The following is a 16,021-nucleotide window of genomic DNA, read 5'->3' as shown; positions in this document are numbered from 1 at the left end:
TATCCTTCCCCATCTCTTTTGATTAGTTTTGGTTTGAAATCTGTCTTGTTAGATATTAAAATGGTTACACCAGTTTGTTAGTTAGATCCATTTGCTTGCAATACCATTTTGCAATCCTTTACTCTGTGGTAATGTCTATCTTTGATATTGAAGTGTATTTCTTGGATGCTGCAGAAGGATGGATCCTATTATCATATCCATTCTGTTAGCTTGTGCCTTTTTATTGGGGGACTGAGACCATTGATATTGAGATAGGACAATGACCAATGATTGTTAATTCCTGTTATTTTGTTGTTGTTATTGTTGTTGGTTATGTATATGTGTGTTCTTTTTTCTTTTGATTTTTCTGCTTTGAGATTGTTTATTCCTTTTGTTTTTATTTGGTATAGTTAAACTCTTTTGGTTGGAATTTTCCGCCCTGTCATCTTCTATAGATGGATTTGTAGACAGATATTGTTTAAATTTGGCTTTATTATGGAATATCCTATTTTTTCCATTTAGGATGTTGGATATTTTGGTGGGTATAGTAATCAGGGATGACCTCTGGGGTCTCTTAGAGTTTATAGCACATTTGTCCAGACTCTATTGGCCTTTAGAGTCTTCACTGAGAAATCAGGTATCATTCTAGGTCTGCATTTATATACTACTTGGCCTTTTCCCCTTGTAGCTTTTAATATTCTTTCTTTGTTCTGTATGCTTTGTGATTTGACTGTTATGTGCCAAGGAGAGTTTATTTTCTTGTTAAATCTATTTGTTGTTATATATGCTTCATATACCTTATAGGCATCTATCTTCTTTAGGTGAGAAAATTTTTCTTCTATGATTTTGTTGAAATATTTTCTGGGCCTTTGAGGTAGAATTCTTTTCCTTCCTATATTTCTATTAGTCTTAGGTTTTGTCTTTTCTTAGTGTCCTAAATTTTTTGTATTTTTTGTTAGGACTTTTTTTTTTTGGTTTAACATTTTCTTTGACTGATATATTCATTTTCTCTATTGTATCTTCAATGCCTAATATTCTCTCTTCCATCTCTCATATTTTGTTGGTGAAGTTTACCTCTGTAATTTCTGTTCAAATTCTTAAAATTTTCATTTCTAGAATTCTCTCGGTTTTAGTTTTCTTTATTGATTTTATTTTCATTTTCAAGTCTTATACAGTTTATTCACTTCTTTCCACTGTTTGTTTGGATTTTGTGGACTTATTAATTTTCTCTTTGAGGACCTCTATCTTCTACTCCAACCTTCCTTCCCCCAATTCATTCCAGTAAACAAGTCCCCAAAACCAGTGTTCCTTGTGAACACACCACCCAAGCAGGCCTGGGAAACATGTAAGCTAACAGAAGGCTTCCTCTCCTACAAATCTAAAGCTCCAGCTTCATCCCTAGCTCTGCAACAGAACACCTGCTGCAGCCTTCCTTCTAATGTCCCCACTCCTGCACATCCCCAATCCCACATCTATTGTGGTTCCACAGATCTTCCCTTTCTACCCACCTTCTCCCCACTTGTTGGTTTATCCCAGCCCTCATCTTCAGCAGGCACTCCCTGCTAACCCAGATCATTCCTGCCCAGAAGCAGATAGGAGCCTGTATATCTTCCTGTTTCCTTCTGTTCCTCTAGATCCAACTTCCCAGTCTCATCCCCAGTATCTAGAGAAGACCCTGTGGGTTGACCTCACTTTACTGTCTCCCTGATTCCAAGGGGATGAAATAAACAGATCCTGGCTAAACACTCTTCTTCTCTCTCCTATGAACACTTTCATACTCCTAACCTATCACAGGTCCTAAGTGTTAGCTCCCAATACCCAGAAACATCTTTTATTGAGAACCTCCAGTGGCTATAAATGTCAGATCCAAAGAAAATGTCCTACTAAAACATAGAGCTACCACACTCTCTGAAAATCCAGAGAGGAAACAGAAAACAAGGAACAAGCCACCCACCCAACAAAGACAAATCCAAACATCATCACCTAGATTTATAATCATCCCAGTCCCAGATGCCTAGATGCCAACAAAAAAGCACAGTCAATAACAGCCTGGGCAGGATGTCTCCATTTTATCCCAGCTATTCTACAACAGTAGGCTCTGAATATTCCAAAATAGCCGAAACACAAGAAAAGTATCATTATTTACCTATTTTCGGAGAGACGTGTGTGTGTGTGTGTGTGTGTGTGTGTGTGTGTGTGTGTGTGTGTGTGTGCCACCCGTTGGGGTAGGTATTGGTACAGCCATAGTGGTGAAAACTAAATCTCATTTCATTTTCTCAGCAGGGACGAGATGTCACCTGCACAAAACTGTTAGGTAGAAAAAGCTGGAGTCAGGGCTAACAGTTCTCTGCCCTGCAGAACTGAGACAAGAAAATGTTGGGATGGTGCTTCACTACTACCTTGCTTATGATGTCCGGTGCTATATATGTGATTAATGCTGTCCGGTGCTATATATGTGATTAAATTCTATAGGAATATAAGTGATTCCATTCCTAAGTAAGTGCTGGCACATTCCAAGAAAGTTCCAATTTTCTGTTTTTGACCTTGAACACTGTTCTGCATTTCTGAAAGTATTAATACTTACAGAAATAAGAGTTCCTCAGACACTGTTCATTTTGTGTCTTGGTATTTTTTTTTCTTTCATTCTAGTAGTTTTTGGGGGGTGAGGATGGGGATGGGAGGTTGGTTTGAGAAAGGGTTTCTTTTTGTTAGTCTTGGCTGTTCTGGAACTTTCTCTGAAGACCAAGCTAGCCTTGAACTCATAGAGATCCTTCTGTCTTTGCCTCCTGAGTGCTGGAATCAAAGGTGTGTGCCAGGATCTGCTTATTTTATCTCTTTGGAATCAGGAGAGACAATGAAGAAAGGCTACCCCAGAAGGTCTGTATAAGACGGGGGATGAGACTAAGAGTTTGGATCTAGTATAACAGAGGAGAGGGCAAGAGAAGGGCACAGAACACATCCTTTCATAGTTCTTTGCATTTTCCTATGCATTCTGTAATTATCTTAAAAGCAGAAGCCTTATAAAGACCACTCTGCATATAGTTTCTTACTAGAATGTCATAATAATGCTTACAAATTGATTAATATGATTATTGACATTTTATAGGAAAGGAAAACAAAGAACAGAGGACAAATTCTGCTGCAAAACAGATTACAGCTAAAGTCTGTCAAGGCCAGAAGTAAAGTTAGACCTTTATAAGTACTGATGTGCTTATGTAATTATAAGGATAAGAAGAGTTAGGAAACTCTGTTATCAGAAATATGGGTGTGGTTTAGATCATAAATCTTCAAATCAAAAGTAAATCCAAGGCCCCGTGCTGCCATAACTTACGGTAGATATGAAGGTAGTAGATCTTGGTGATGGTTTCCTCATTCTCTTCATTGATGTCTGCTTTGTAAGTTCCTGCATCTTCCATCCTCAGGTCTCTAATGACCAGGTCATACTTCTGATCTATGATTTCTATTCGTCCTTTATAAGTGCCCTGGGTTATGGTAACTTCAGCTTTATTGACTCCTGGTTTTATAAAAGCAACAGATGATTGAGAAGTCCAGGCAATGTTGTCAATTTTCTTTGGTTCTTGAATATTTAAGAGGAAAGTAACTGACTCCCCAAGAATCCCATTCATTACCACCGGGTCTGCATCTTTTCCTGCTGCTTCAGACCCTGAGGATATAAATAGAAAAGAGTAACCATCACACTGTTGAATTGTTTTGTGTTCCTTCTCCTTTTGAGTATCACTGAGGAACTTCCTCAGACACTGCTCATCTTCTGTCTTGGGATTTTTTTTTTTTAAAGTTCACTCTAGGTATTTTTTGGGGGTGGGGGAATGGTTTTGAGACAGGGTTTCTTTGTGTAGTCCTGGCTGTCCTGGAACTTGCTCTGAAGACCAGTCTATCCTTGAACTCACAGAGATCCTTCTGCCTTTGCCTCCCAAGTGCTGGGATCAAAGGTGTGTGCCACCACCACCTGGCTTACTCTAGGTATGTTTTATGTGCTATGACCACCAAAACTTAGTTGAAAACCTGCCATGTTCTTGTAAACAAAACTGAATAAATACATGTGTTCATTCGTAAATTAGTGAACTTAGTCTATTTTGTAAGTTGCTTCAAGAGAGTCTATATAGCACGGTACTTAACTCACTCAATAAATGCTTAAACACTCATTGTGTGCCAAATACTCTAGGCTATAAAGATAGAAGTGATCAGAAAAGATCCCAAACTCATCAATTTAGGGGATAATTTCACCAGAGCCTGGAAGAATTTTTGACTTTACCTTCTAAAGATAAAACCAAAAATGTAACATATTTCTTTGAAGACCACAGGAAAAACAAAAACAAACCCCAAAAGTAGTGTCCCAATACTTCATCAACCCATAAATCCAAAAACTTATCCCAAGTTTCTCCACTCCTGGCCAGAAGGACAGGAAAGGGACACACTTGATATCTTGGACCTAGTGAAGGTTAATGGTCTTTATTCCTTGAATACCTTCTAGTTTCCAGAGTTTAGGCATCTAGATAAACATATTTTAATATAAAAAAATCCCTCACTGTGATTCTTTAATGATCAATAGTGTTTGAGATTGTCATAGATGATACATGATGTATTCAATAATGGATATGACTTGGAAATTGACCAGTCAGAAAAGCTGTTAATCACAAACAACCAGCTGGCCTATTTTGATGTGAACTATCTATGTGTAAGCTCCAAAGGTCAACCCATGTTTTCTGCATACATGGGTTCAGGTTAGCCTAATGTCTGTACAGAGGGTCCATTGAGAATGCAAGTCCCTAAAATGAATGGATTTATTAGCCCAGTGTTGCTCGCATTTATATCTGCCTTTGCCCTTCAGCTCAGTGGCTGCTGCAGGATCCCAGGACTGCTAAGATGAACCTCTTTCCTTTCAAGTCAGTGGAAGCTTTGCTCTCAGGAGGAACATACTGGTGATTTAGTTGGAATGGACAAGCCAAGTCAACATGTTTTAGGGCACTACAGGTGGGATGGGGGAAATTAGGGACTACCAATAGTTAGCACTTGTTAACTGCTAACTTAATACTATGCTATCTATGTTAGGACTATACATCAGATGCTATGTTAGGACCACAGGGATAGTAGGATACCAGGACAGCCCTAAGGAACCCCCAGAAAGCAAAAGGTGGCATAATGAGTGGCAAGTGGAAGGGCAACAAGAAGAAAACACAGAGAACATAAAGCTTTGCTAATGTTGCCACTGCAGCCACACTTTGCAAACATCTCCAGCACCAACTGTCACCCTATAAATTATCCTGCTGGGTTGATAGAGTTCACAAAGGGAACTTGAAGTATCTTAGCTTGCATCTCAGGGCTAGCATGTGCATGGGCTAAGCTCAAAGGATGCTGAACTTGGTTTTCTGGGGCTGTGTGCTTTCCAAATACTTAAAGAATTTTGAACAGCAGACCCCAAACTTCTGTTTTGCACTGGATCCTTCAAGTTTCATAGCTAACCCCTACATCAGATCTTCTCCATGTCTTAAGGCTTTTTTGAATTCAGGTCCTATGGATTAATGGTCATTCTACTCTTTGGATTTAATTTAGGTAGGAGATGCATCAGATATAAGACATTCAAGTATGGCTGTATTGTGCCACTAACTTCTCAAATGTGAAGGCCATTTGCTCAGGCTGAGAGCTTCTCGGTATGGGAGCAGTTGTGCAACCACAAGTGGTTGAATATGGTGCCAGTGTCACAACTATGCCTGTAGCAAAGTCATTCAGGAAATGCTGGACAAAGCAATCTAGGAGGGTGGCTATGAGTAGGCGAGGACTCTGCAGGGGAAGTGTTGCACGCAGCTCTTTGCACTGCTGATATTGTTGCATGTTGAACCATGACGTTTCTAAGAAAAAGCAGAACTTGATGTAGGTGTGAACTGGATTTCTCTGCTATGTTTAAAGGCCTGACAGTGCTCCTAGAGAGATAGCTGTGTGACTGGGCATCTAGTTACACACCGGGAAAACTCAATAAAGTAACAAAGCCTTTCTCAGTCTATGCCACCTCAAAAGTGGCCCCATCAACTCCTGGAGCAGCAAATGATGCAACATGAGCAGAGCTGCTTTGTTAACTAGCAAAGTGTAATTAATGTGAATCATTCCTGGTATTGATCATGACCAATTGGTTATGTATTCTAAATATTGCATGGCCCTTCCCTATGACTAATCAGTGATGCTGAGGCCATGTTGGACCCCACTTAGAGCCTATCTATGGGATAATTCAAATAAAGCACAGCTAGATGCTTTTAAGTCCTCTACTTAGTGGGTTTCAATCTGCTTATCTGCTTCTAAAAGTACTTTGGTTGTGAAAGGAAGAATCTCTTTGTCAATGAACTCCAATATTTATTTTTCTACATGCTTTAGAGACTCAAATGTTATATTATCACTGGAGGGAACTTCAGAAAAATCTAATTTTGGAGAGAGCTTATGGCACAAAGATATCTTGAAAGGGGACTAAGATTTGCATGTCATGTGTGAGGCTCCACGTTTGAGCCTCAGGGGAATTAATACCAAGTTGGGGAAATAAGACACATGTATAAAACTTTCCTTTGCAATATGAGACGAGAAATACGAGAAATGAGAAATCAGGCCCTTGGGTTCTGAATTCAAATTTCACAAGCTTTGATGTCCGTTGAGTCTAGATTTTCATTATGATGGAGCTGTGTGTGTGTGTGTGTGTGTGTGTGTGTGTGTGTGTATGTGACAGAGAGAGAGAGAGAGAGAGAGAGAGAGAGAGAGAGAGAGAGAGAGAGAGAGAGAAGATATTTGGGGCAGCCTTAAATTTGAGTTATCATATATGTGGAGGGATCTACTCAAGTTTTATGGATTAAGATTAAAATAATGTGTTGGAGTAATTTTAATACAGCTATGCTGTATAGAAAGAAAAAGAAGCTTTGATAATAGAGAAAACAGATATGCCATAAAGAAACAAGAGAGAACTTAATGAGGCTAATGTAGTCATCAGGCTATGAACCAAGCAGGATATGATAGGAATGAAAAGGAAGGGCTGAGTTTGAGAGATAGTGCAAGGAGGGGCAATGAGGAAATAGGCACCTAATAACCTTCACTTGTGTTGCTATTTGATTTTAGCTTCTGCTCTCTATCAGTGGAAAATTAATAGTACAAAGCAGATATGCAAGAAAGATGTCAAAGGGAAAAGACAAGGATAGTGTTAGAATTGTTGAATCTGAGATGACATTGGTCCAACTAAGTAAGCAGTTGGAAGGAAGCATTCTCCTTCCAAGGAGAAAGTATGGTCTAGGGGTATTGTCAGAAGGCAGAGAGTGGCAACAGAATCTGCTAGCTATTTTCCAATATTTGTTTTCGCCTTCCTCATAGGGACAGAACTCTTGATGGTTAAAAGGGCAGATGACCACCAGAATAGACTACACAGTCCCTCTCTGCTTGTAAAGTGTGATCATGCCAAGAAGTTCAGGTCAACAGAATATAAGTAAAGGTAACATATACGCCTCCAAAGTCCTTTAGAAGGGGAAAAATTGCTCTCTCCATCTCTTTTTCTTTACATTTTATTTTGCTATGTTAGCTGGACCTCTGATAAATGTTAGGAATCATAACAAGAAAACCAAGTATTGAGGTTGATGATATAGAAAGATTCAAGTCAGGGACTGTAAGGCTCAGGTTCAGAGCTGAGCTTGTAAGCAAATCAGAAGCCAGATTGGGGGAGGTAGAATGGACGTGGATTTGAGCCAGGTGGGTCTGTGTTCATTTGATGAGCCTTTAAGTTTCCTACAAGATGGGCTGTGAAAACCTCGGTTCCATAGAACTGTTATCAGGGCACACAGAAGGTGCTTAAAACATAGTAAACACACAGTGTAGAAAAACATAAAGTGAAAGATAATTACTCCTGATGGCCTTCACACCTTCAGTCATGTAGAAGATCAGACCAGCCTCTAACAATAAGCCTAGGATCAAACTTGGTAGAATGTATGCCAATGATGTATATACATGGTAGATTCAGGTGTATTTGAACCTACCAACTTAGTCTTGAAAAAAAATTATTGAAATCCAATGACCCTTAACTCCTCATTTCAAATGTGGATAACAAATAATGTGCAATGAAATAGCACTTATGGATATCTGGATAGTACATATGAATGGTGGTTTCAATTATGTTGATGCAAAAAAAAATTTGAGACAGGGTCTTATAAGCTAACAAGAAATTGATGAGGCAGACCAAATAGTTGCAGAAACCTTAGGATCCAGGTAAAGAAGAAATGTCTCACAGCGACAACATCAGCTGACTAGGCTTATTTCCCAACTTCCATATAGCGGACCAGAAATGGGAAGAGTAAGACGAGGCCATGCTTCTAAAGGAGAAACAAAGACTAGAAAAGGCTATCACCGATGCAGGATGAATGATGTATGTTCAGATTCCATTGCTGTGGCAGAAGCTGTAGCACAAGTCAAAGGAGGACTGATTTAGTTCAGAGACTCTTGGCTCCACCGATGTAAGCCTTGGGAAAGATGGAACACGATGGCAAGGAGCATGTGACAGAGGCCAGATTTTCTCTACATGGTACCCAGTAACCAGAGAAAGAACAGAAAAGTCTGGAAACAAGGTATCCCTTTCTACAGCATATCTTCCAGTAATTGTTGTCTCCTGATTAGATGTGCATCTCCTAGTTTCTGTCACTTCCTAATATGGTCATCCGATTTTGTATATATCAAAAGATTAACCCATTGGTGAAGTTAGAACCATTGTAATGGATCACTTCCCAAAGGCCATTAGGTAAAAAACTAAGACTTTATCATATGAAATTTATGGGTTGGAACAGATATGCCATATTCAAACTACAACTCATGGTAAAGTCTGTTTGCAGTGATCTTGGTAGTTCTGAGGAAGAGGGAATTTGGAGCAGATATCACAGAATGTCATTAATATGGATAGAACACAGTGGATAGACTCTCTGTAAGAGGCAGCCTTCATCCTTTTTTTTTTCGTTAAGCTGGGGTACTTGTGGAGCAACAGATCATTCCATGTATCAGATGTTGACCTGTGTTTCATCAGACAATATATTGTGTGTCTATAGGTGGACTTTACAAACACACATTCCATGAATAAGTACTTGCCAAAAGCTGCTATTGGGAGCAGACAACAGAGATGGTTAGAAAAGAGAATTTAAAAGGATAAACAAATAGGAAGGTGTCAGGAAATCACCTGGATTTGAGAACTTGATGGGCTAGGAGGTCTCTAACTGGATAGAGGAAAATTTCCTATGGCTCTTCTTAGAGTCTATGAAGAGCATATACCGTCTCCCTGCAGCTTATGAAGCCACACAGTCTCCTGTCATAGAGGTCACCATCATCCATGTCCCACCAGATTGAACCTCAGTCATTGTCTTCTGATTCTTTCTCTTCCTCTGAACGCCATATAGGCCATGGGCACTTCACCTCAAAGCGTCTGTGTGCTCTCTTCTCTTTTCTCACCAGATTCTCCACACTCCTTTACCTTATGTAGGTCTAGTCATCAACATTGTCCCATCAAAAAGAGTTATCCTGACTGTCACTGCTCTAGAGGTAGTGGGGCCTAGGAGAACAAGAGCTCAAACTGAGGCAGACTAAAGCCTCATACAATAGCTAACTTCATTCAGGGCCTCAGATAATTTATATTCACAGCATTAAGAAAGATCCTCATATAAGCAATACTCACATGAGTTCAAACTATACACAGTCACAAAGACAAGCCGTGTATGACTGAGTGACAACAGCAAAGACAATGGGTTCCTCAGCTTTGCAGTAACTCTGGTGATAACACTGACCACATGACTAAATAATCCAATATCTGTGGGCTGGCATAAAGTGTTTCTTAAGTACAAATTAAGGATGTGGCTGGAGGATGACTCAGTGTGTCAGGTAATTACTTTGTAAGCATCATGACCTGAATTCATATCTCTAGCACACATCTGTATCTCCAGCACCATGGGAGGCTTGGGGTGGGGAAGAGACAGGCAGATTCCTGAAAGCTCATTGGCCAGACAACCTAGCTGAATCAGGGAACACACATGCACCTGCATGCATATAGGCATACCCCTCTCCCCCATGCACACACATATGCATGGCACACACTTACTCATAAATACCCCAAAACAAACAAACATCATTGAAGGAGCTAAAATAATACTATAGACCGCTGGAAGGAAATAAAGAAGGGTTGGTACACTGGAGTGAGGCAGGGTGGGGGTGCGGGGGAGGATGCAACAGAGAGAGAGAGAGGAAGTAGGGAGGGTTGAACTGTTGCTTAACACCCACTGCTACCCTTTGTTTCTTCATGAGTCTTTAAATAAGTGTTTCTTGTTCTTGTTCATTTTGGGGGCGATGGGGCAGTAGCTGAACGACCTTTTTTTGTTTGTTTGTTTGTTCTCCATCCCACAGTTAACAGTGTGGCTAGAAGCTCCCTCCGTATCTGAGATCTGGGAGGATGGACAGAGATAGCTTTAGTATGCAACACTGAAAGAAGAGTTATAATTAGTCAAAATAAGCCAAGAGAGTTTTGAAAGCAACAAGGAAGGAAGGGGCTGGGCAACAAAAATCCTATGTCACTCTCCATCATTATAGAAACTCCTGGGTCACCCTTGTTTTGTTTTGTTTTGTTTTTTAGAAACCTACAACATTCTACAACCAGAGGTGTGGTGTAGCTTTATTAGTGTTTTTTTATATTAGCATATACTTTAACTTTGAATAAAACAAAACTCACTTGACCCCTGAGTGTCTATGTATCAATGTTTTCATCTGAAAATGTGTATTTTAATTCTATCCATCTTATAGCGCATCATGGGATGGAACAAAGTAATAATTGTGGTGGAGGGCTTAGAATTATGTCAGACAAGTAGTGGTTGCTTCATACATGGTTAATTCTTGCTGTTATGGGTGGGAGACAGGAGAAAAGATCAAAGGGCAAGGGTTGACTAGATAGACGCAGGAATGGGAGAGAGAACAAGCAAGAAGCAATGTGATAGACATCTCTGTCTTGTATCCCTGGACTCTAACTGGCCCTAGGGCACATTGAAGGCAGTCAGAGTTCACAAGACCACGAGACAGTTGAATCAGATCACAAGACTATAAGTCTTGGTTTTGAAAAAGCTTTTCCAGCACAAAGAAGTCATGAGTTCATTGTCTCTAACTTCCCTGGTATCAGTGAGTTTAGGGAAATACAGAGAGTGTTACATACAGTTCTCCTCAACCCACTGTTCCGCTGTTCTGATGCTTGGGAGGGGTAGAAAAGCAGTATGGGACTCCATGTTCAGCATTGCATAGAAAGGACCACTCCACTAAGGATGTCAGAAGGAGAATCTAGAGCACATTGTACCCTTAGGAATTATCTGCAATAGTCCTTAAGAGGGGAAACATGGGTAAAATTAGGGTGATGGGCACTTATGATTTCTTTATCATTTTGAGGATCCCTGACAAAATGAGTATCTCATCCCTGGTTTCCTTTTAGAACCCTAACACCATGTACTCAGGCTCAAACTGCTACCATGTTTCTGCCTGTTTAGCTTACTTGGACCATTACACAAACAATAAAGTCCTGCCTAGGATCTCTGTACAACAGAGCCAGGACCCTTCCTAATAAAGCATGAAACACAAGTGTGAAACACAGCAATGGAAGTACCTAGAATATACATGATTTTGAGACATGCTCTCACTACATATGGGGGGCTGGCCTGGAACTCCCTGTGTAGACCCTGTGTAGAATGGTCTGAAGTTCCTCTGTCTCTCTCTCCCAAGTAATAGGATTAAATGTGTATACCACTACACTAGTCTAACATTTTTTCAAAGACTTACTATATTGAACACACACACACACGTCTCACCACCACCACCACCACCACCACCAGCACCACCAAGAATACCAAATACAAAAACAAAATAACAGGAATCAACAATCATTGATTGTTGACATATCTCAATATCACTTCTCAGTCATATCTCAATATCAGTTCTCCCCATAAAAACACATGGGCTAACAGAATGAATGTGAAAACTGGATCTATTCTTCTGCTGCATCCAAGAAATGAAGAAATGGCTCAATATATAAAAAAAAATCAATATATGTAATGTACCATATAAAAAAGTGAATGAAACAAAATAACATGTTCATATCATTAGATGCAGAAAAAGCCTTTTACAAAAGGCTTCATGAAAAATGTCCTGGAGAGATTAAAGATACAAGGGACAGACATGAACATAAGAAAGGCAGTTTTCCAACAAGCCCATAGCCAACATCAAATTAAGTGGAGAGAAACTCAAACCAATTCCACTAAAATCAGGAACTATGCAAGCTTGTCCACTCTCTCCATACCTAAGCAACAAGGAAGTGAAAGAGATCAAGGGGATACAAATTGACAAGGAAGAAGTCAAAGTATTATTATTTGCAGATGACATGATAGCATTAATAAGTGACCCTAAAAATTTGACCTGAAAAATTCTACAACTGATAAACACTTTCACTGTATAACACTTATAGCCAGATATATAATTAACTCATAAAAATCAAAGCCAACCTATATGCAAACTACAAATGGGCTAAGGAGAAAATCTGGGAAACAACACCTTTCACAATAGGCTCAAATTATATAAAATATCTTGTGGTAACTAACTAAGCAAGTGAAAGACTTGTATGATAAAAAGTTTAAGTCTTTTAAGAAAGAAATAGAAGCAAATATCAGAAGATGGAAAGATCTTCCATGCTCATAGATCAGTAGGATTAACATTGGAGAGAGAGAGAGAGAGAGACAGAGAGAGACAGCCTATCTAAAGCACTCTACAAAGTCAATTCAATCCTCATAAAAATCCAAAACAATTCTTCAAAGATCTTGAAAGGACAATTTTCAATTTCATATGGAAATAAAACCCCAGAATAGCTAAACAATTCTAAACAATAAAAAATTGCTGGAGGTCTCACCATTGCTGATTTCACGCAATATTACAAAGTTATAGTAAAAAAAAATTAGCATGGTAATTTCATAAAAACAGATAAGTTGGTCAGTGGAGTTGAAATGAAAACCCAGACATAAATCCACAGGCCTATGGACACTTCTTTTAAAAATAAAGAAGCCAGAAACATACATTGGAAAACAGCGTCTTCAACAAATGGAAGTCTGTGTGTAAAAGAATACAAAGAGATCCATACTTATGTTTGTGAACAAAACTCAAATGCAAGTGGATCAAAAACTTTAACATAAAAACTGATAAGGGAGAAAGTTGGGGCACACCCTTGTACTCATTGGCATAGGAGAAGAATTCTTGATCAGAAACTGAGGTGCAGGCAGTAAGACCAACGATAAATGAAACTTCTTGAAACTGAAAAGCTTCTATAAGGCAGAGCATACTGTCATTTGGACAAAATGGCAGCCTACAGAATGGGAAAAGATTTTTTACCAACTTTACATTTGATAGAGGACTAATATCTAAAATACATAAAGAACTCAAGAAGCTAGATATCAAGAATTTAAATAACCCAATTTAAAAGTGAAGGTACAGATCTAAAAGAGAATTCTCAATAGAGAAAATGCAAGTGGCTGAGAAATACTTAAATACATGTTCAGCATCCTTAGCCATCAAAGAAATGCAAACCAAAATTATTTTGAGATTGTATTTCATACCTGTCAGATTGGCTAAGATCAATAACACAAGTGACAACTAATTTTGGCAAAGATGGGGACTAAGGGAAACACTCATTCGTTGCTGGTGGGAGTGAAAATTTGTAAGTCACTCTGAAAATTGATATAGCCATTCCTCAGAAAGTTAAGAATCAGTATACCCCAAGACCCATCTATACCACTCGGGCACATACCCAAAAGATGTGTCCTATGACTACAGGCACACTTGCTTAACCATATTCATTGCTGCTTTGTTCATTATAGCCCCAAACTAGGAACAATCTAGATCTCTCTTCACAGAAGAATGAGTAAAGACTCCGTGGTGCACTTAAACCATGGAGTATTACTTGGCTCTTTAAAAAATCGACATAATGAAATTTTCAGGCAAATGGATGGAACTAGAAAAAAAATCATCATATTATATTTTATTTTGACATTTTTTTTGTTGTTTAGAAGTCAGCTCTTTTCTAATGAGAGACAGAAAGGGAGTAGATGTAGAAGGGGGGAAGGTGGAGAGGGACTGGGAGGAGTTTAGGGAGGGGAAACTCTAACTAGGACATATGGTATGAAAAATCTTCTATTTTCAACAAATAGGGGCAAAGAAACAAAAATGAACCATTGGTTCTTAGCCTACTTGCTAGTGATTTCCATTATGTGACTCCAGTGAGAGCATTAATTAAGTAATTAATTAACTACCTAACAAATATTTATTAAATGCCTACTATGTCCCAGGCATACACAGATCATACCAGTTAAGACAAGAGAATAAACAGATGGAAATACAAAAGGAAAATCAAGCTGAAATGATGCTGGAAACCAAAAACTTAACCCAAATAAACAGTGCAACAACCCATAGGACAATAGGAAGAGGAGGGACCAGGAGTTGAAGGCATAGGTAGGAAAGGGGACAGAAAGTGAAAGAAGACTGGTTTAATGTGATGAAGCACATTGCTTGGGTCTTAAGGTCTCACTCTAGTTCAGTAGGTTGAGTGTAATATGAACAGAAAGCCCAGGAAATTCTGCTGAAACGAGATCAAAGGGACACGTCCCTGCCCTCCCATGTGTATTTTCTAAAAAGTTATGACATAGTAGGACTTCAATACTAACAAGGTTCAGAACTCACAGGTTTGTAGGCAAAGGAACCAGATCCACAGATGGCGCTGGGCCATGTCCAGTCAGACTCCAGTCTTCTGAGGAAAAATAACTGGTGTGGTAGCTGCTTTCACTTCAGTGTGGTGTTTCCGGAGCTGGAGGGAGGAAGTGTGAGCTGATTAAGATGTGTTACTTCTTAACCTACTTACTAGTGTTTTCCATTATACAACAGCAGTGCATATTCATTATTAATTATCCAACAAATATTTATTAAGTGCCTACTATGTGCCAGACATATCATGGATGTTGATCAGTAGCTATAAAGTAATGAGTTCCCTTTGTGGAGTTTATATTCTTTATAGAGGGATTGATAATTATACAGGAAATTTCAGTAAATGGTGATATATGCTGCAGCAGGAAGAAATGCAGGGTGGAGGCATCTACTCCAGGCTAGGGTAAGTTAGGGAGATTTCTGAAAGGAATTGACAATGTAGCTGAGACAAATATGAAGAATGAACTAGTATTTTTAGGCAAGGGGTTAATTGTATTTTGAATCACAAGAATAAGCCATAGTCTTTGAGTTCAGTGTCTCCATGTTTGCATCCATTGCCTCCTGCCCACTGGCCCTATAAAGTCAGCATCTGTGATCTGGAGATTGCTGTATCTCTCCCACTGACCCACCATCACCTAGTTACATTAACTCCCCCACTCACGTCATGAATCAGCACCAATTGTCTCTACACCTGCCTCGCATGGACCCCTTAGTGAGACAAGCGCAGCTAAGCTGAGCACCCCAAGACCCACTCTGCACTCTCAGTGCAAGTATGTCAGATTCCAAAAGGCAGACACACATTTCCAGATAGCAAGCCAAAGATAGAGCCCTCAATGGATCTGAAGTCAGACCCAGAGGCAAACTAGATCCAGAGGACCCCTTCCCAGAGCATAACATCAGATTCTGGTCCAGAGCTGGTCCAGAAAGGTGTTCACCATCAGACAGAAAAGGAAGAAGTGGTCAGTCACAGAGGAACTCCAAGCACTGAGACGGGTTTGTGGAACCAGAAAAGGAACACGGGAGACACCACAAACCATCCAGCAGTAAATGAGCCGATTCCTGGTCATGACTGGTGCTGAAGATGATACCCTGCTCTCAGAGGAGGACTAGAGACACAGACCTTAGTAGTCCAAGCACAGAGAGAAATGACACCTCAACTGTACCATAACCCTCTGGAACATTGCAAATACTCAAGGAAACAAGAAAATTGACTCAAGAGAAACTGACCTTGACACCTGAGCTGAGAGCTCCACTTTAA

General features: G+C 39.5%; 1 protein-coding gene across 3 annotated transcripts in view; it reads right to left on the bottom strand.

Annotated features, from left to right (window-relative positions):
- Positions 1-15,749, bottom strand: part of Cd84 (CD84 antigen) — a 51,022-nt gene extending 35,273 nt beyond the window's left edge. For 2 of the 3 annotated variants that reach the window (NM_013489.3, NM_001289470.1), the window contains 3 exon segments: positions 3,311-3,643; positions 14,743-14,866; positions 15,648-15,749. In NM_013489.3, coding sequence (NP_038517.1) covers positions 3,311-3,643; positions 14,743-14,788 — 379 coding nt within the window. In that variant the 5' untranslated portion in view covers positions 14,789-14,866; positions 15,648-15,749. 3 annotated transcript variants of the gene reach the window in all.
- Between the last annotated feature and the right edge of the window lie 272 nt (positions 15,750-16,021).

Source organism: Mus musculus, chromosome 1 (assembly GCF_000001635.26).
Source record: "Mus musculus strain C57BL/6J chromosome 1, GRCm38.p6 C57BL/6J".
Classification (NCBI taxonomy): domain Eukaryota; kingdom Metazoa; phylum Chordata; class Mammalia; order Rodentia; family Muridae; genus Mus; species Mus musculus.
Note: the sequence above shows the minus strand (reverse complement) of the source record. Positions and strands in the feature narration are given on the sequence as shown.